Genomic DNA, 22,420 nt, shown 5'->3' on the forward strand with positions numbered 1-22,420 from the left:
AACCACAAGCATAGGATTCTAATTAGAATAAGTTACATTCCATGTATGTATAGTATGTCAAAATATATTCTATTGTCATGTATATCTAAAAAGAACAAATAGAATAAATTTTTAAAAAACAAAGCAGGAACAGAGAGCTTTTCCTAAAATGTCCATCTGGACCCCTTCAATGACTGATCACAGTCTAGAAAGTGAAATCCAAATTATTTGATGTCCTTTCACTTTTCTAGTCCTGTCCTACCAATCTCTGCCTCAGATCTTTCACTCTGGCTCCCCTTTCCCCTCCACCTGAACGTGCCATTTCCTATTGGTGCTCATCATGCAGACCCTCATCTTTCACCTGGGGAATCCATTCATCCTCAAAGTATCAGCTCCTGCATCACTTTTCTAAGAAATATTTCTTGCTTGGGTTAAACACCTCTGTGCATGGACTGCCCTGTGACCATCTCCCCAAGCATATTTATAATTTGTGGTAAGTATGTTAAAAATGGGTACACATATGCACCTGGACCCCCGCTTGCTTATGAGTCATGTTTCTAAAAGCATTACGGTTTATAACTTGTTTCCTTTTATTTACTACAACTGGCTCCCTTTACTCACAAGGGTGTCCTAGTGTAGGTGATAAATTGATAAATTGGCGGTCACCCTACCTGTGAGGTGACTGTCATCTTCTGTTGTAATCTCAATGCCCCGTCCGTTTCCTAAAACTTGGGGTATGTTTTATGTGCTCCAAAAGTGCATGAAGGAAGATATGAAGTGTGTGCCTGCAAAACCATCCTGTCACCTTCAGAAGCATATGGCAACTGTTCAGAAGGTCTGTGTAAAATCAAAACAAAGAAACAAATTGGCTCACACCTATTTCTTAAAAACGTGATTTTAGAGAGTAAACTAAAATCTTCTTTCTCAGTTGAATATCACTTTTTATACATTTGTGAGTTCCTTGTGGCTCCTAGGGACATTAGAGAAGTTCCATTCAGTCAATCAGGTGAGTGAGGACCAAAATACAGATGATTCCTTGGAACAGCCCCAGCCACTGGCTCTTCTCCAAGGGCAGCTGGGATTTCTGTGGCTCAGAACTTGGGCTCTGGTGTCAGAATGTCTGCAATTGTTTTCTGTTTCTGCCCATGGAAGACATATGACTATGACTTTAACTTCTCCAGGCCTGCCTTGCCATGGGTCCTGCCTTAAACAAGGGTGCTTACCTTGTATAGTTCTTTTGAGAATTAAATAATAAACTGTGCGAGTGTTTAGCCTGGTGCCTGTGCTAGAGAAAACTTGGAACAAAGAGTAGCCCTTATTATTTTATCTACTTTTATTTGTTGGAATTACAAATACTATTTCATTTGAGAAAGAGAATCACCTCCATTTAAAAAATACTTTGGAAAAAAAAAATCACTGTTCTAGAATGTTGTGCTTGTAAAGATTCCAACCCAGTTCTCCCCTGGGATCTTTGTAACCTGAGTTGCTAATGGAGCCAGTGTTATTTCTTTACTCAGAAGTTCAGAGACTGAAGCCCACACCTTGCCTGTTCTCTAGTACCCGTCAGTGGAAAAGAAAATACCAACCCGGGGCTCAGATTTCGGTGGGAGCCACAGGTGAGGTTGGGTGCCAGCTTTTGGCAGTATGGCACTAAAAGAAGTGAATGCTCTTGCCAGGATTGGGGATATTACCGCAGCATGCCTATTGCAAATATTTACTTTTTTAGTTGAAACACCAGGGGACACTAGGGTTTCTGTTTGAACAGTGCTTTGAGGTAGGATTCATTGAAATGACATGGAACACTTTGCATAAATAAATTCTTTAATGATTATACATGTAACATATCATATCATCAAACTGAAAAATAAAGCTTGGGAAGACAAAATAATTCCAGTTATTTATGCATAACTCTAGTTCCCTAAACAGACCCAGGATAACTTGCACAAAGTATAAGAGAAGCTCTTTTGGCAAAACCGACGTATTGACTAAGGTTGAAAAAGAAGTATAATTTGGAAGATACAAGCTTGGGGCTATAGCCAGTGCCTTTGTAGTCAAACAGACTTAGATTTGAGAAAACATTAAAACATCTGAAATATGAAATAGATGCAATAAATCTCACCTCTAATTAGAATGATAATAATAATAGTTATTACTAATATCATTGTTTTCTAGGGATATTTGACATCATTCCACCAAAAAAAGATGACAGAGTTCTATTTTCTTCTATTCTATTTTTATTGCTACTCTTATTTACAATTTTAAGTCAGCCCAAAAATATTCATCTGACTTAAAACCTGGCTTCAATAATTCCAATTTTTCTCTGCAGAGTTAGCAGATCAACACAGAAGTATGGAAATGAAATTGAGGTGTCTGCATTTTCATGACCAGGAGGCATGATAACATGTCCTAAAACTGTTTGATCTTGTTACCATTTCTGCTGAATACTTTGAGTCATGCAAGGATATAGAATGCCTTTTATTCAAAAGCTTCCAAAAGAGAGATTGCATCGGCAGAAATTCAGAGCAACTGCTGAAAGGCAATATTAATCCTGATCCTGGGATATTACACTAAATATTTGACAGGAATCCAAATTTTCCTGTAGCTTTCCACTAAGAAGATAATCTTTCATAATTTTAACTGTGAAAGGGGAGGATTTGATCTTTTGAAATGGAAAGGGTGAGTCTAATTGAATTTCCTTCTTTGGTTTCTTATTAAAGATGGGACCAGATTGAATCATATTCAATTAATGATTGTACTTGGATATATTGCTCTTTTCAGAAGCTGAAAATAAGATTAACAAAGCTCAAAAAAAGATGTAGGGGGCAATGGTGCCAATTCAACACTTACAGGGCTCGGCATACACAGGAACAAAGACTGGTTTCAATGCCATTTATTTATATGAGCCTTGAGCAGCCAGGCCATTGTTCCTGACTAATGAGAATGGAGAAGAAAATTGTGTGATAGTGAACATCGTCCACGGAGGAAAAACAAATGTGCAAAGGCTGCAAATAATAATCAGGACATCCCACCAAGACCTGCCCCCTCTCCTGGCTACACAGCAATTAAATTATACCAAGTCCTTGTCATTGTCGCCGGGGCACACCTGTAATGTACCCATCCAGCCTACCTGCTGCTTGTCCACCAACATGGCTTAGCCTCAGGAATGTCTTCTCCATAAGGCTTTAGTAGCTTGAGTAACCATGAACCACATTTTATAGACTAATAATTATGCCATGTGATCTGACAAGTAAATTAGCACAGTTAGCCCAAATATTTTTAAACCAGGACTGTCCAGGAGTACAGTTGCTATGTAATTGCTATCTCCATAAAAATTTATTTTGTAAGCTCTTCCAGGAGTATCATTTTTTTTTCTTACACGTTAAACACTAGACTTTTACCACAACATACCTTCATATTATTTGCTAATTGCCTCATATCTCTGTTGGCTTGTCGTCTCCCTGGTGATGGGGTAAGGACTTCCAGGCAAACTGACAAGACTTCATTTCTTCAGTGTTCACACAATACCAAACACACAGTGGGAGCTCAATTAGCACTTCTCCAGGTGAGTTGGGGTGTCCGTCAGGGAAGGTGGCACAAGTTTGGAAGGCACATCTGGAATTTGCATTCTAGCTCTGACCCTTGACCCTGTATAAGCCTGAGCAAGTTTCTGCATTTACAGTATGGGTATAATAATACATAAAATAAATAGAATGCAATTTTATTATATGACTTTTTTTTTTTTTTGCAGTGCTTGGTTTGCAGTAAGAACTCTATCCATAGTCATTTCCTTGTTGAATAAAAATGCTGGCTTATCAACAGTTTTAGAATAGGAGAGGCAGTAGAGTGGAGTGCTAGTTCATGAACTTGGACTCTGAACAAGACTGAATAAGCTCAAACACCATCTAAGCCTGCTGGCTGTTGGACTTGGGACAAGTCACTGTGTTTGCTTCAGTGTCTTCATCTGCGAAATGTGGATACAAATGGGACCCACCCCGAAGGTGGTGAGGGTTTAGTGGGTTCATACATACAAATCCCTTATGACAGCCTGATACAGACCAAGGTTCAGCTTCAGTATTATTCAGGAAGGGTCTTCTTGAGACACACAAATTAACTTGGTCAGTCTTAAATGTCTTTTAAAACTCTCGACCTATAATTCTGAGAAGAAAACTTACACTCTTGTCTTTAAATCTATATAAGGATTGCATTGAGATCATGTCTACCCTCTACACGAACACACACACACACACACACACACAGTTGTGCAGATCTAACTTCTTTCCTACTTCTATCACAATTCATGTCTCAGTTGCAGGATCTGAAAAGCCCAACTAATTTATGATCTTCCATGAACATCAAGGATGCAAGACTATAGAGAGCCAAAACCACACCCTATACTCAGTTTGAAAGATGATATATTAGAACATAAATCTTCTCTAGAGAAGGCGTGAATGTGGAGCCACAAACGACTTGCCTAAAATGGAGGTTTGAGGAGGATGAGGTCTGCACTCTGGGTCTTGCTAGATCTGAACTACCAGGGTATCTTCCAATGAAGTTCATCTTTGTCTAAATATTAGGACACTTGCAAAAGATGGCCTGTGTCAGCCCAGCATGCTTTATTCAACTGGAAGCCTTTGCATGATTGGAATAGAAAATATTTGCCAAGGAAGTCTAATTGCAGAGTGCCATCCTCCCCCCTACCAACTTCGAATTTGAGAGTTGGCAAAAAAATTTGGGTATTCCAAGGATGAGCAAAGCATGAGCTCAGCACCAGGATGAAAAAATAAACTAAGGCAATAAACTCATTTTGTGGCCTACTCACTACTTAAATTCTTTGCAATAGACCCAGACCTCCTCTAGCAATTACCATTCCCCTCTGGTTGCGCTCTGCTGGCCCCACTGCCTCTTCTTGTCACCAGTCCTTTTAAATGTGGTCTTTACAGTAATTCCAGTTGCTTTAGGCACTTCCCAAGTGAACTCAGGGGGAAATTAATATAATAGCAAAGATTTTTATTTGTGTATTTATAGAGTCCTCCCTGCATCAATTTTGTTCTTTTGGTCTCTCTACCATAAAAATTCTCTACCAGGTATCTCTCCTTTGTGTTTGTTTTGCTTCATTTGAATTAAAATTTGTTTAGTGGTGCATTGTAATTATACATAATGGTGGGATTCATTGTAACATATTTGCATATGTTACACAATATGATAATCTACCTTCTCTTACCCCCAAATACAATTCAACTGCCCTTCAAGTTGAGGAGACTTTGAAAAGCAGGCCCACACTGCTTTCAGGATGGAGCAAAATGTAACAACAAAAAAGACTCACCACAGGACACAGACAGGATGCAGTTCCACAGCAAAACCAAAGTTGAGTGTGGGGGAAGGCAAATTGCCAGAGGGCAACCTGCCGATCCTGGCAGGAACATCAGGTAGATGTCAAGTGAAACCTGCCTTCCCTGGTAGAGGCAGCAGACACAAAGGATGCTATTCTGACATTCTGAAAGTGCAGGCATTGTCTCACACCTGAGCTCTGTTCAGTGAGAGAGAAGGAGTTAGGTACCCAAACTGAGACAGGAAGGAAGGGAGGGAGGCACGGAGGAAATAAAATGAAAAGAGTTGCAACAGGGCTGAATTAATATGATGCTAGGTAGAGTTATACAAATAGGAGGGGCTTATAACAAAGATAGCCCTCTCCAGGGAAGACTTCCCTCACCCTGTGACATCTATGAAAAACACCCCACTAGGGGTCATTGGTGAGATCTGGCCTTCCCTCTGATAGTTGCAAGCTGCCTGTCAGCTGCCCTCTGATGAACTCACTGTCTGCACTAGTTGCTTTCAACTAAGGAAGATTTTGCTCCTCACTGGGGCATGTGGCAATGGCTAGACATAGGTAATTATTATATTAGGAAGGTGCTATTGATATGTAGGGGGCAGAGGGCATCCGTGCTGCTAAATATCTTACAAAGCCCAAGGTAGCCTCACAGTGAAGTGTGTCTGGGTCGAAAATCTCTGGTATACTCTAATGCTATCTAGCCCCCGAATCCTCATTTCCATTCTCTGAGTCTCTGTCTTGACTCTCTGCCCCACTTTATAAATATCTTCAGGACCCTGACCACATCTGACACCTTATTCTGTGGCCCGCTGTTCTGCCACAGAGCTCTGCATACAGCAGGGAGAGGAAAGCAAAGGCTGCTCCCCTGGGAGCAAGAGAAATTCTCCTCTTGGCAGAAATTCTTCTTAGACTTTGCAGGACACAGAGTGGCATGGCAGAAGCATTGTCCCCATCAAAACAAAGGACAAGAGGTGAGCTGCTCTCATGATTAAGATGGGCCAGGGAATAACCTGGCTGAAACAAAGAGGTGAAGACCAGATAGCCATATCACATCCAGGAAAGTCAACAGGAAAACATGGGCATTTCACTGTTTAAATGATGCTTTTAAACATAAATTAGGGGAAAGTCCAAATGAAATATGAAACAGGTAAAAATTGATCTGACTGCCTCTTGGTGCTGCACTGAGTCTCTGCTAGTCTTTCACCTGGAATTGGTTTCAGATGCACCTGTGCTTGTTTGGGGCTTTTGTGGAGCAGAAATACCAGGGACAGCGTGTTCTCCCTCCCACCTCCCTTTTTTCTTCCCCTCCTATTATCTTTCTCTTCCCCCTCTCTGTCTCCACTTTCCATCTCTTCTATATCTTTCTCTCTAGCCTAATTGACTCAGGAAAAAAACAAAAAACATATCACTTGCTCAGTGGAAGCTGTGTGCTGAGAGCCATAGCCAAGTAGGAATGATGCATGGCATTTTTGGTTGAAAGGTGACACCAGCAAGCCATTGAGATGATATGATTATGCTAAGATCTGCATTCAAATGGATATTAGACCCCTGCTGTCCGCCTCAGCCTGCTACTTTGGAGCTCTAGCGGGACTCCCGGAGAGTTCCCATTGGTTGGGGAAGTGCGGTAGGAGGGATTTCCGGAGGAGGGATTTGTCTGTTGGTGTAGTGTGGCCCGGGAGAACACCCGCATGTGTGGTTCGGTATATTTCCCGGGAGAGTGCATGGAATTGGCGGGAGTTTCAAAAATAAAGTTTGTTCCTGCTTGAATGGCTCGTGATTTTGTGCCCAGCCAAGACTGCAGCAGCTGTGTGTGGGCATCACCTTGCCCCAAAGCCCTCCAAGGTCACCCTGGTCCCCCATCTGTATGTTGTCAGACCTTACTTCCTCATAAGCCACGCTTTCCAAGCTGTTGTCCCACGGGGCTGAGGGCCAGCTCCTTAGGACTGTCACCACCATCCCTTCTCCAGCACCTAGCAAGTGCTAGACATATGCTCAATAAGCCTTTGAAGAACTATCTAAAGAGGAGATTTGTGACCATCTGAGATGGAGACGAACCATGGCTAAAGAACCCAATTTCCAAGAAGGTAGCATGGATGATATCTGAGGTAGGAGATTCACTTGGGGGCCCAACAAGTCCTCTCTGGGGTCTGAAGGCTAGTCTACCTGGGAAGAAGAAGCAGCCAGAAATTCCTACCCCATCACTCTTCCCTGTCTCCTGTGGGTGGATTTCAGAGTACTCGTTTTAAATGAAGATAAAAGGCACTTGAGACTTCTTCCAGATGTTAATTTTTGAGTGACATGAATGGCTCAAAGTCTCAACACACATTCATCAAGATGTTTTTCTCTTTCTACCTGTTTTTCCTAATGGCAAACAAAACAAAACTGTAAGTGAGTCAGGTCTAGGGTTTTGTCAAGCCCGTCTCCTCAAGGATTCATATTGACAGGACTGTCACAGCCTTCAAATGTTCTCTCTTGTTCTGGCCCTGCCCTGCCTGGCTGGGGCCAATGAGAATCTCACAATCTCTGACAGCAGAGCCTAGGAAGAGACTTCCACCTTCCTGGGTCCTCCTTTTTCTTGGCTCAATGCTGGCTCTTGCTCTAAATGGTTCTCTTCTTGTCTGTACTTCACTGAAAGCAAACAATGTACTCCTCAGGTGATCGCCACCGGCTGCTCGGCAGGATCCTATGAACTTCCACACAGATGATCTGGCCTTGGCAATGCCCTCAGTTTCAGCTGCAGTTTCAACCCATCCCCAGGAACCTTACCTGCTTCACTGCAGTGCCCCTCCCTGGGGCTGGCCCTCCTCCCTTGCCCTCTGTCCCTTTCTGGCTGACTTCTGGACTCCACTTCCTGGAGCTTCCTGAAACCTCTGAGCTGAATGCAGTCCTCTCTTGGCATGGTTCACCTTGCATGTGACCCTGAGGCTGCTGGAGCCCTAGCTGGTGCACGCCCTGGAGAGGTGTACTCTGCCTGTGAGTTTCAAATTTAAAGTGGCTTCCATCAGTGGTAGTCCCAGCTTACCCCAAACCTCCTGCTTTCTGCTTCAAACCTGCTTTTACTTTTTCTTTCTCCTGTGTCAGAGCTGTTTTCTGTGCTGGAAGAGGGGAGGTGAGGATAAACCAAGGGACCTGTTTAGTCTACTTGCATTCTCCTGGAGATCTGATCTTTTTTAGTGACTTCTGAACCTAGAATTGAAGATTTGGGCAGGCTTATCCATGGATATGTTTCAGATAGTTTCACACCCCTGCCCAGGTCAACTGGCTGCTCTTAATTGCGTAAAAGATTATTAATCAATTCACAATAAAAACTTAGCAAATGTAGGACTTTGTGATATTCCAATTCATACTAGCAACATAAATGTTTTTTTTTTTTTAATGTCTTGATTTTGTTCACTCTACTTCATGGTCTAGAATGTTCCCATTCTCGTGATTGGCCTATCTGAACCTTTTAAATTAAATTGGTAGCTGTCCAGACCCTCTGATGGTTTGTGACATCACTCAGATGAGGAAAGAACAAAGGAAAGAAGGAAAAACTGATGTCCTTAAGTTTGGGAACTACGATTTAGAGAAAGACCCACAGCATCTTCAAGCAGTTTAAGCACAATAGAACTGCTAACATGGGGCCCTAAAACTCTGCAAGACCAACATGAAAAAGGTTTTTGTTTATTTGTTTCATTTTCTTTCAAGATGCACACATCCCTTGGCATTGTTAGAAAATACCTTGTGGTCTAGGAGAGGGAAGCTGAGACTTTGGTCATGCATCTCTCTCTTTCCTATTTAGCAAGAGGATAATGAACCCTGCCCTTTTTATCCCAGCGGGGTGTTAAAGGGATCAAGTGAGATAAGGAATGTGAGACTCCAATCTAAGATCAGGAGGTTCCCAGAGGCCTCTCTGTGGGTGTTATCTTCGGGGATTTGCCAGGGTGCTGTGCCTGCCTTCTTTGCACTCTGATCTGGGCTTTTCCACTTTATTGACTGAAGCAGAACCGGAGTCAGACCTCTCCCTGAATTAGATTGCCATTGCCAGCACCTCTGAACCCAGGGCTTACACCTGGGGCCAGGCACAGCTTTGCTCCTGATGGAATCCATCTGTTCTCCAAATGCTCCCTCGGTGGCCCACTTTCGCCTCTTCCTCATTATGATTCCCTGTGGATTTTACTCCTTGTGAACAATTGTTTTAACTAATTCTTGGCCTTTGTAAGATCTCAAGAGGTGAGGATAGATTCCACATGAAGATAAAAGACACTCCCTTAAGTCATATTGCTAATTTCACCTGAGGACACTAAACATTTTCTTGGGATTGAGTGATTCACTTGGCAAAGGAAAAAACTCATTGAAGGCCATTCTACTTCTACAAGATAGCAAGCTGCAGAAATGTTAGATATTTTAACTTCCTCTATGTTTCACTGTTTTGAAACAGTTCCCAAATCAAGGCAGTTCTCAATTTATATGAGAGATGAGTCTGACAAGGGAGCACTCCTGGTAAGAATGCTTTGTAAGTTGAAACTTACAGATTTACAAATCCACAAATACTTAGTCAATGACAATTTTGAAAAGCCAACATTATGTAAGGTATTGTGGAAGGGATAAAGATGTTAACAATCAAATTCAAAGCAACTAATCTTTAAAAGGAACTAGGCTTTTAAAAAAAGCATTTGTTTTAAAACACTTTTCCTATGTATTTGACAACTCTCATAAAAATCTTAGGACAGTTATTATCATTGTTGACATTTTATAAACGAGAAAAACAGAAGGTCACTTTGAAAGGCTTTGGATGAAAATACCGGATTCTTTGACTTCCAACTTCAAATCCTTCTCACTGTGTAATCCTTAGATTGCAGGAAGTAATGTCCTCAAGAAGAGCAGACACACAATATTTCTTGGCTCCTCTTAGGAGCAATCAGTTTTTTTTTTCCTTACTGCAGTGAGAGGAGATGGTCTAATGGGGTTGTTCTAGTTGGTCCACAAGGAAGGACCAGATTTTCAATAGCACTGGGACAGAAAGAAAGGGATGATCTAGGGAGAGGAAGAAGGGACAGGTGAGCAGAACAATATCAGGGAACTTCAGATGAACAGCTTGCTGGAGGCCATGGAGAAAATAACAACAACAACAAGCGAGCAATAAGTCAAAAGATGGGTTGTACAAAACCTCATGATTGGGCTGAGGGATTCAGACATCCTTCAGTGTCAACTGGGAGCTATGCTGTAAGTATCTGTGGCAGCGTGGTGGTGTCTCAAACAGATGCTGCAATTCAACTTGTGTTTCAGGGGAATTAGCCTTGTCTTCATGCAACACAGACGGGCATAGAGAGGAGGTGAAGACCAATCACAGGAGAAACTAGAGAATCCTCCCAGGGGTCCATGGAAGAATTAATTCAGTGATCACTGAAAAGTGATCACTTCCCTCTGCCGCACTCTTCTGCCATGATGTTCAGCCTCACCTTGAGCCCCGAAGAATGGAGCCACCTTCTATGGATTAAGATCTCTGAAACTGTGAGTCCTCAAATAAACTTGTCCTCCCCTAACATTGTGCTGGTCAGATCCTTTAGTCACAGCAGAAAAAAAAAATAGGTGGTTTACCCTTGAAGGGGATAAAATAGGACTGTGACCTCTCCTCTTTCTCTATTGCTTCTCAGGTATCAGGAGCTGAGCAGCTCCCTCTGCCACACCCACTCCTGCCAGGATCATCTGTGTCACCAAAGGACCCAGAGCAATGGACCACCCAACTGTGAACTGAAACCTGCAAAACTGTGACACCAACTTTTCTACTTATAAGTTAATTATCTCAAGTTGTTTTTTTTTGTCACGATGATGGAAAGCATTTAACAAACAGAACAGTCTGAGTACAGCTGACTGATACAGAGTTCCATGTACACTACTTCCAATGACTGTCCACAACAGTGAAGCAAAACAAAATACTGATGGGTGGCCAGAGCAGTGTCTTAAGTTTGTACACTTAAAATTTATACTCCTACTTGATTTCACAGAAATAATTTTGATTATGTTAATTTCTGAAATGAAAGTTTTATTCTCCTATTGGACTTACTCTCTCCTCAATCAGCATTTTTTGCCAATAAGAGTTATAGTATTTGTTCTAGAAAATAAAAGAAAAAAAAAAGCACACCAAAGGCAAAATTTATGAGCTTCTGGAAACACTCTGAACCATTTCAACATGGGAGAGCTCATGCCTTTCATTGACTTGAGAGGAAGAGAAAGCCCAAATTTAACTAATCCACTCTCTATAGTCGTGTCAAGTAATCCAATTGTTTATCCTGAGCAGTCAAGAGGAAAGAGTGTTAAATCTAAAACACAAGTAGCACATGTAAGTGCTTGATTAGGTTTTCTTCGGGATTTCTCCAAAGGCTGAAAATTGAACTTTGCCTAGAAGCATATGTTTGGGGAGCTTTTTCTTAAAGAATTTTCCCCTCTTTTAGAAAGTCTATTGATAAACGAGGAACTTGAGCTTAGGTAACGCTTATGATTTGGATAGAAGGTGTTCTCCCAGATTTCTGCTAATGTAGGAATGTTAAGAAGCAAAATCATTAGATTTTTGAGAGCTATAATCTAATTAGTGGATTAGTTCATTTGAAGGATTAATAATTTAAAAGGACTACCGTAGTGGGCAGTAACTGTTGGCTGGAGGATGTAGGTCACTGGGGGTATGCCTTTGGGGATTATATCTTGCCCCTGGCTCCTCCCTCTCTTTTTCTCTGCTTCCTTGCCTCTGTGTCCTGAGCAGCTTTTCTCCACCACCCCTTCCGCCATGATGTTATGCCTCATATCAGGTCCAAAGCAATGGTTCAATTGACCACTAACTGAATCTCTGAAACCATGAGCCAAAATAATAGTTTTTCCCTCTAGGTTGTTCTTATTGGTCACAGCTATGAAAAGCTGACTGCCACACTATCTGAGCCTTGCAGTTACATGCTTCTGAATCTCTGTAGTTATCTCTTTCCTTTCAATAAAATAACATAGACAAGTTTCTGTACTTATAGAACCAAATAGGCACCATGTACACGTGAACAAAAATATGAGCTACTCATTGACATTTTCTTCCCACAGCGAATCTGATGCTCTGTGGCATCTCCGTGCACTTTGTGTATTCCTCCCCAAATTGTATAAAATGATTTCTCCTGTACTAGATTGTGTGTTCAAGATCAATGGTGATTTAAGATCCACTTTACATTCCTGTTACTAATGGCAGAGTAGCTGCTCTATAAGTCTTCAGTGAATCAGTGGATAAATAAATGAATGAATGTTTCCTAAACTGCTATTAACTATTATTAATATTAGAAATTGAATTTCTACCTCTAGTGCTTGTTCCTTTTGCATTCAACTTTGGCCTTATGGTTCAGAGCTCTTGTTTCCTTAGGTAAAAGTTATTGGAAGTAATATATTTTATATTAAGAATATTTCAAGAGAGTCTGAGGTTGTAGCTCAATGGTAGAACACTTGGCTGATGTGCACTAAGTACTGAATTTGATCCTCAGTACTGGAACAGAAAAGCATTTAAAGGGATTGTAAAACATATTAGAGTCATAGAAACTATTAAAATATGTGAATGGCACTTTATAACTGACATGGAGTATGGCTTCTTTGTAAGATAAAAATATTGAACCAGATTATTTCTGAAATTTGAAATAATTAGACTCTTGGGTTACTTCTAATGTTGAGAATATTTGAACTAAGAAATATAGGTTATCCTCTAAGATATAGCAGTTTCTTTGAATAATATGACTCTCCACCTTTCAAAATGCTCTATTGATAAGATATATAGTCCTATCTGAAGTGGATCTCACAGGGCTATGATCCTAGACTGCAGCATCTCAATTTCACCACCTTTTCTCTCTTACCATATTGATTTGAACAATAAAAGGAGGTTAAAATATGTAATCAACATTATTATGCCTGATCCAAATCTCACAGTTTTATAGCACTTTCTTTTAAAAGAAGTTATAAAACTTGAAGGCTAAAGACTCTCAGAGGCCTCATAACACAATTCCATCAATCGTCAGAAGTTGACAACTTTGAAACACCTGTGCCTCCAAGCTTGAGCACTTGGAATCCCAGGGAACTTGTCATCTTCCAGGTGGTCCATGGATTTCTACAGAGGGGTCTCATTGTAGGGTATCAACAATGGACCTTACAGAAGTAGTGATTGATCTGGGCAAATTTGGCCTCTTGAGTCAATACAGCCTAAGCTAAACCCTTCTCCTAAATAAATACATACCCAAACCACATTCAAAAATTTTTTAAAAATTAAGTTTATTTGTTAAGCATACCCATCTGTTCTTCAGACTTACATTCCAAATTCCATCTTCCCTCCCTCAGGTAATGTCATAGTGAGTCATTTTTTATATCCCAGCCATTAGCTTCTGAATACATTCCAATTTGTCCATCAAGCTGCTTTTAATATATGGTAATCCTATCTTGAGCACACTTATTTTCAGTATAATTGGACCAGTTCAGTGTAGGCGAACATGATGACCTCCCTCATTCCATTAATGCATCCTCTGGTAACATTACTTTTGAGGAGCCATTCATACTGATATCACTGTTGATTATGTAAATACATATTGTCACTAAGCTGATAGCCTCTGATGATGCAATTGTACACTTCATTTTATAACTACGCCAGGCTTCACATTCATTTCTTTTACATACTTTAAAAATATATTTAACATCTTGACTGGCTGAAATTTTTCAAACAACCACACACTATCCTCCAGTAAGATACACATAACTTATATTATCTTCACTCATACCATCGACCAAAAACTTGAACAGCCCCAAGGTACTAAAAAGGGACATGCAGCATGCCACAAAACCTTCTTCTGGTTGACACCAGTGTCTCTTTGGGAGTAATAATTCTGCCAAGATCTAATCCACCACACAATACTAACTTTCAGACCAGATTTATCCATGTTTTGCCCAAGGGTAAGTGGGAATTCTTGTGGGAGTTTCCACAAGCTAAAATTTAAAAATTAATAAATAAAAAAAGAAAAAAAGATTTTGTCAAAAAACAAGACAGAGAATATTTTATTATTTTATTGCTTAATCTGTGTGTGTTGGGTTAAATAGTGTTCCTCCTGCCCCCAAATCCACAACCACCCAGAAACTGTGAATGTGACCTTATTTAGAAATAGGGTCTTTTGTAGATGTAATCCTGTCTGGAAAAGGTCACACTGGGATGGGGTGGACTCTAAGCTGGACTAGTTACTGTAAAGGAGACGGAGTGTTGGGCACATTCACAATGCAGAGGGAAAACAGCCAGGGTCATAGAGGCAGAGACTGGAGTGATGCTTCAAGGGCCAAGAAATGCCTGCAACTGCCAAAAGCCCAAGGGCCAAAGGATTCTTCCCCAGAGACCTCACAGGGGTGGTGGCCGTGCTGATGCCCCAGTTACAGGCTTCAATTCTGCAGAACTGGAATAAACTTGCTTTTTAAAGCCACCTAATTTGTGGTAGCTTGTTAAGGCAGCTGTAGGAAATGAACACATGGTGTTCCAGGTGGGGGATGCACACCTGTCCCACTACCTGCCCAGTCCTTATGGGCACATCATCTGCCCTGTCTCAGTCTCTTCATTCCAGCTACCTCTCTCCCTGCTGCCCACAGCACAGTCACTGAAGTGAGGACAAACTGGCACTAGTAATATACTCATTGTCACATTTTACAATGATTTCTTGAATGGTACTCTTTCGCTTCCAATTAGATTATAATCTTAATGATGGTAAGAATTATACTTGTCCCTTTGTATAAAGAACCCAAATCCACTCATGCCCAGAGCTGGTGAACACCATACCACAGACATACACAAACCTCCAGCACCTGACTTGGAAGAACTGGGCCCAAAAAGAAAGTGATTCAGTTAGGACTAATTTGGAATAGTTAATCCTTCTAAGTGGCATTAACAAACTTCGATAGTACTTTAAAGAATATGTCACAATATGTAAATGGAGAGGAAAAAATGAAGTACAGTTATAGCTTTTAATGGGATTTTTTTACTAAGGCAAAAAATTTTAAAATGAATCTCTTCACTTACTAGAGAGAAGAAAGATCAGTAGAGTAGATGAAGGGGAATGAAAGGAGGGGAGGAGGGGGTTAGAGAAAGACAGTGGGATGATCCGACCTAACTTTCCTATGTAAATATATGACTACGCCACAGAGGACCTCACCACCATGTACATCCACAAGACACTAATTAACAACAACAACAAAAATCTACAAGTAAATATCAAAAGGATCCGTAGAGCAGAGGAAAGGGAACAGGGGGAGGGAGGAGGGAAAGAAAATGGGAAGTACTAGGGACAAGATTAGAAAAAATTATATTCCGTTCTTGTATAATTTTATCAAAATGAGTCCTAAAGCTATGTATCACTAAAAAGAACCAATGTAAAAGTATATGGTAGATAGTTTATTCTTTCTTCTTTCCCTTTTTGATGGTATTTTGTGCTGTTCTACTCTTAATTTTTTAACTGAAAGCTTTATCATAGTATTGATCTATCTATAATTCACATACTGTTCTCAGTAGATTGTTCAAAATCATAAAGTACACTCTAAAGAGGAAAGAGTGTAATCAGTAGCTCCTGATCAGGAATACTTGAGTATTCCTTAAGAAGCCATCCTTTACTTTGATCTTATGGTCCATGGATCTGAACTTTTCAAAATCAGAAGCACTCAGTAAATACAAAGTAAATCCACTAAGAACCCATTTCTCACCTAGTCCCCCCCCTTTTTTTTTGTATTTCACCTTGCAAAGAATTGAAGGCCAAAATTTTAATAAAATGGGCCAGAACCTATTCACATGCAGGAATCAGAAGGTTTACAGCCCAGCAGCACATGGGTGTTCTTTTCAACAATGATCTGCGCCAGTGAAAGTCAAGTTATTTTCTGTGGAAAAGTGAGTTGTATGCCTTGCCTGTCATCTAACAGGTCCTTTCCCTGGAATGCCACACATGGTCACGTAACAATCACACAGAGGCATATAACTGTTTCTTTTCCTTTGTCACCAAGATAACATATCCACTTAACTAGGAACATACTATTGTAGTGTAACTTTTAAAAAGAAAACTTCCCTTCCCACAGCAGGGCAGAGAGTGAACAAATCATTTATCAAACCAATGTCCTTCATCCTTGGTGCCAATTGATGTCAGGTAACCCCACAATCACAGAAATCCTGGCCTGAAAAATCAATTATGATCTTTGACTTCTCCTGGAATAAAACACTTGCATGACTTGCCACTGGACCCTTGACTAATAGTATCACTGAGGACAAGTCTTCTCAACCCAAAAGAGTTGTAAGAATTTCAAACATTTCCCTTCTAAAAAGGAATAGCATATGGTCTTCCCTCATGTGCAATTATGCACATATTGAGAAATGACATGTCTATGTACACTATGTACACTGCAAGCAAATTTAGATGAAGATAAACTTTACAGAAAAGAAAGGATTCCATTTAGCATTCTTTAGGACAGGTAATCTAGCAAATGAGTACCCTGAAATAGCTACACAGCTCACTCCACCACATTAATAATTCAATTCTCTGAGATGGAGAAGAAAACCACCAACTGGCCAAAAATAATAATGTTTGGCTCAAAAACAACACCATGTCCAATGCAGCCTCCCCACCTTGAGAGACCTGCTTTCCACATATGCATCTCCAGAGTACGCTCAAGGGTACCCCTGTTCCAGAGACAAGGGACTATTTGAATAATTGAAGCATGAAATGCAGCCTCCAGGGACAACCTCTGCCCTTGGGAAAGCAACCAGCAGTTTGCAAACTGCATGGGATCAGGGGACACTCTAAGTCAAAACAGTACGTACGCAAGAAGGAAATCCATCAATGGAGAATAGTCCATGTGCGAGAAATTGAGACCTACGACTGATAACATGGAATGGAGAAATTGGCACTGAACCCCGTTAGTCAACTTCATTCACATTCATGCATCTAAGCCGCACATAGGCGGGAAGAAGGCGGAGGGGGAAGGTGTTCCCTGCCTGGATACTACCTGCCCAAATGATTCCTGTTTAATAATTTCTACAGTGTAAGATGTTGACATAAAGAAAGGCCATCAGAGGAAGCAGTGTGAAATCAATTTGTCAATCCATTCAGAGCAAGATAGAAACATCAGGAGTCAGACTGCAATCACAGAAAAGGCACTTAAAGCAGTGCTGGATTGTACAACAGCCTATGGATTGCAGTCCCAGCCCCCAGCTCTACCTTTAAAAGACAAGGGTAGTATGTTCTTTTGTGTTTTGATACCCTGTTGTTAGAAGCCACCACTTTTCAGCATACCACAGGTAATATATGTCTTTATATTGCTAGATAGTGAGCAAATTGAGGAATTCTCTCTCTTTTTCTTCCCTCCTGTTCCTAGCACTATAACATGAATAATTTTGTTGTTGAATAAGTAAATGTATACACACTTTGAGAAGGATCTAAAATCTCCAATTAAGTCATCAAATAATCAATCAAAAATATCTGAAAATATTTTTTTCATCACATAACAGAACAGCAATTTTATGGGTTGAACAATGTATGAGGATTCTACCCAGTCATCAGCTCACCTCAGTTCAAAAATTACGATAATTAGAAAATTCTCAAAGCAAGGATTACCAAAATAAATTTATCATTTATCCATTTTTGAAACATTTATAAGAATCACAGGATAAAGCACCCTGGAGTCCTCTATCTCCTTAATCCAACCAAACAATAAAACTGTAATAATCGCAATAGATGAAAGTCTTGCCTACTTTAAAATATCTGAAAAAAATATTCTGAACAGCATTGACCAAAAAACTTTACTTTTAATAAAAATTCCTGAGACATTACTAACCAATGTAGATACATAATTATGAACAAAATGTTCACTTCATTCCATTTATAATAACAAAAAGAAAATTATGAAGAGAAAGAAAACATTCAGTTGGAAAATTGGCAAAACAAGATTATTCACTGATTGGAATACAATGTAGCCAGTAAAAACAATATCTATTCAAATTTTATAATTTCATTGGAAAACTGATGAATTAGTGTTTGTGAAACAGGGAAATGGAAGATTACATCCCCTGAAAATCTCCAAGTAATGAAAGGAAGGAAGGACATAATGTTAGATGATATAGATTTTTTTTTGTTCTTCTCGGGTACACTGCATAAAATTAAGTTGAAATAAGAAAGTGATACAGGAGAAGAGTCTAGTTTTGTGGTCCCTCCCTCCCAAATCATTGTCAAACTTGTTCCTTGAATTTTATAATTCATTATGTATTTCTAATTTAATATTAATAACTACAGAAAACATCAATTGCTTTCTGTTAAGTTGCTTTTATGTTAGTTTGTAGTCACTGATGAATAAAAGGGACATCATATGTTAATTTTTAATAATATTACTGGAAAGGAATAAGCTAGGCACTTCTGACAAAAACTAAGAAATTAAGATTATAATGTTTTAAATCCTCTATTACATAATATTGAAAAAGCAAATTTAGCATTTAGCAGGCAGGATATATATACTTGATATTGTAATCTAAATGGAATTAGCAACTTTGAATGTGATATCATACATAAAACATCTCTGACTTCAAGATAAGAGTTTGATATTGAAATATACCTCAACATACTGAAGGTACTGATCAATATTATGTTCATTACCTGAGTTAGGACATCAAGGGCAGAACTCCAGAAAATGGAGAAATACATTGGAAAACTATCCCAGAGCTTTCAGTTCCTCTGAGATGAACAGCTCATTAAAATTCCCATCAAATTATTAAATGTTTATTAAATATTTGATGGGTCAACATGCACATCAAACAACATGCTTATATACTCAAACCCTTCTCTGCACATCAATGAAGTTGAAGTTGTTCAACATTTCAGATCTCAGCTTCTGTGAAAACTGAAGTGCTGTTGACATGGCTGAAATTTTCAAAATAATCATACCTATCATACCAATGAAGTCCAGTTAAGTGTAAATATTTCCACATTCTACAGATGGCTCAACACTTCAAGGCTGTCTGGATACATAGGTTGTGTAGAACCCCATACTTGCAGGGATTGTTTTTTTTTTTTCTTCCAACTTCTTTTCTAGTGGTCAAAATATCTCACCTAAAATTATAAAGACCTCTGTTTTATACAAATGAAGATATTATTCAGATTCTGATAATCAATCAAAAATGGAGACCATTGGGATGTTTCATTTCACATAGACAAAACGTCTGGATAAGATGGTCACATAGTTTTATCCAGAGGTTCTGCATTGAGCAAATAGATGGCATTATTTACTGAACATGAGTATATCATTTTCAATTTAGGTGGAAACAGTTTTTGAATACATCGGATTTCGTTAGATTATACACGCAATAAAGTTCACACTTGGAACTGATAGAAAGGCCAAATAGTAATTTCCTAAAGGTCACTTCATAAAGAGTTTAGAGAAAAATATAAATGTATTTTCTCTGAGAAATAAGACAGATAGGAGGATGATATTTCCATCCACTGAACTGCTCTGGCCTGGGAGACCACCTGTACTGAGAATGAAAACAACCCCAGATCCTGCACCAACTGCATCCTCAGAGGTAAGACAACAGCTATATGACAACAGAGACATTTTGAATATTGAATTAACCCAACTATGCCTCAGTTTTCAAAAGAAATTCATAATGATATATGTCAGAGTCTTATTAAAATCCTGGGTGAAGCACAATTTTCTTCCTTTTGACATCACAAAATTTTCCTCCATCCTTGGATTTGTCTCAAGTAATACCCCAAATAAATAACCATCAAACAACAAAAATCCCAGGAGATTCTCTATAGACAGGGTCAAGAGTAAAATGTTCCATAATTTTTTGTTCCATAATTTTTGGCATGATTATAATTTCTCTAAAGTCTTGATGGCTATTTTCTCTAAAATCTAAAATGACAAATGTCAAAGCAGTTTATGGTCATTTCATCCCTTTATAAATCCAAGGTCAATTGCTCAATATGGTTTTATGAATATTAAAATTATGTCTTTCCCTCCTTCTAGGCCTTACTATAGCCAAGTGGCTTTTGTCATTTTCATGGAACAGATTTTCTAATGTCTCTATTATTACTCTAAATTTGCCATCCCACTTTTCTGCCAATGGGTCCCATATATCATATGCATTGCTCAGAATGCTCTGCCCAGTGGAACAACTATATGCGGAATGGTCTTTACGATGTTCATTCCGCACTTGGTCACATTTGAAAACTGTTTCTCTTTTTTTTTTTTCCATAAAACTTTCTGCTTATTCAAATAGTGATCAGAAATTAAGACTTCTTCATATCCAAATGCTCTTCACACCATTTCTACCACCATTACCAAATTCAAAATAAAAAAAGAAGACAACAGGAAATGAACGCAATAAAGGATCCTCTCTGAGAAAGAGAAACAAAGTTAATATTTCTTCCTACAGAAAATCAGGACTTAAACCTCTTTTCTTGTTTGAAACCCTGATAACAGCTGCCAAGTGGAGTTCACAAGCAGTTTCACATCAGTCATGGTTAAATGTAAATAAATCTACCATAAAAATCAGTCAAAACAAAAACCACACCATAACTTCTTTTTTTTTTCAAATCACAGGAGCTGAGAAAAAAAGCTGAAATTCACAAAATCAAACAATACTGAAATGAATAAGCATCCAGATTCTGTATTTATCAAGTGATGGTATATGTTATATATTGATTGATTTTCTGAATATTTATTGTTTCACCAACAAGGACATCATCACTTTGTGATCCCAGGTAATGACTCACAAAAAGTAAAAACTAAGGGTTTAACCAGTGGCAGAGAATGAGAGTTTGCTGCTAGATTTTCATTATTCCTTTTATTCTTCACTATCAAAACTCCAATGTGGCAAGAGTAACAATCTGTTCAGCTGAAAGAAAACATGTCCCAGATCTCTGTGCAAAGGAGTATCAACTGAGAATCAAGTGGAAGCACTGCCATTGTGGAGGTTTCTGAGATATCTCTCTGAAGGCATCTGATTTTGCAGGTGCCCTTCTGCCCTCCCTTCTCCCTCTTCTTCCAATGTGGACTTCCTGTCGGCTATGTTGTGATCTGAAATATTTTTGAGAGTGGAATTCCTACAGGGTGGTGGGAAAGAAGATAAAAAAAGAGTATGGTTTCCTGATAATATCCAGAGGTCAAAACTTCAGCTCTGGATCACCTTCCTCTGGAACTCACAAACACGGGAGAATAGCAAATCCTTTCTTGTATAAGTCATGACATTTTAGGTCTCTCACTTTCAGGTGCATACAATTCCTAATTGAGGCAATAGTCTTCTTTTTTATTAAGTGATTTTGAAGCAGGCTGCTGACCCCAGATCAGAAATACAGTTGTCCTAAATTGTTTTTCCAATACTGAGATTCGGTCACATAAAACAGACACAATTTTTAATAACTGGCCCTTTTTTAATGGAAATATGTATTTCCTAGGTGTTTCAAGCAAAAAGGGAGTGAAATTTACCAGACTATGCAGGTGTCAAACCTAAAAATTTAATCATATTATTCTCAGCAGCCACACAAATGTTTACAAAAATAATTGGGACTCTTGGGCATGTCACTAGTGAAATAAGATCTTTGTATTTCAATCCCTGTCATTCCAATCAGTGTCTTTCATTAACTACTCTACAGCTATGAGCTTAATCTCTAATGGTTAGCACTGGCAGCAAAGAAGTCCCAGGTAAGGGTATATGCTCAGTCAGGACAAGGATGCATCATATTTCATACAAAAAGGGGACTTGACTTCCCTGGGGAGACATGTGAAGAGAAGAAAGATTCCATTGGACAAAGTCGTTCCCTTGTGTCCTGTCTGGTGCCAGGGAAAATTGGATTAAATAGTTTCTGATGGCTTAATCTAGGCTAAGATTTCAATGATCTGTATTAACTTCCATTAATCATGTAATTATCTTTCCATTTGGTAACCAAATTTGCAGCATTTTAAACTAATGGCTTCTAGGGTCTGTAAAGCCAAAGCTAAAATATGACCTAAAAGGGTCACTCCTTCTCTTGGTTAGATATCAAGTCCTTCTGCTAAGAATTATTTCCTACTTGATGTGCAGAGAAACACATCCACAGAAACACCTACACCACATCC

The 22,420-nt window shown here is 39.3% G+C and overlaps 1 protein-coding gene across 6 annotated transcripts in view; it reads right to left on the reverse strand.

Moving 5' to 3' along the window:
• Positions 1 to 22,420, reverse strand: part of Nckap5 (NCK associated protein 5) — a 969,537-nt gene that overhangs the window by 755,170 nt on the left and 191,947 nt on the right. Inside the window, exons 1-2 of one of the 6 annotated variants that reach the window (XM_058580924.1) lie at positions 3,107 to 19,222; positions 651 to 816 (exon numbers count right to left, since the gene is read on the reverse strand). The exons of 2 other annotated variants lie outside the window; for them this stretch is intronic. In XM_058580924.1, coding sequence (XP_058436907.1) covers positions 651 to 668 — 18 coding nt within the window. In that variant the 5' untranslated portion in view covers positions 669 to 816; positions 3,107 to 19,222. Of the gene's footprint in view, positions 1 to 650; positions 817 to 3,106; positions 19,223 to 19,245; positions 19,411 to 22,420 lie in introns of those variants that run through there. 3 more of the 6 variants (XM_058581637.1, XM_058581204.1, XM_058580702.1) reach the window with 3 other exon arrangements.

This window comes from Marmota monax, unplaced genomic scaffold, assembly GCF_021218885.2.
Source record: "Marmota monax isolate L192 unplaced genomic scaffold, Marmota_monax_Labrador192_F-V1.1 WCK01_AAM20220418_F8-fsc00154, whole genome shotgun sequence".
NCBI lineage: Eukaryota > Metazoa > Chordata > Mammalia > Rodentia > Sciuridae > Marmota > Marmota monax.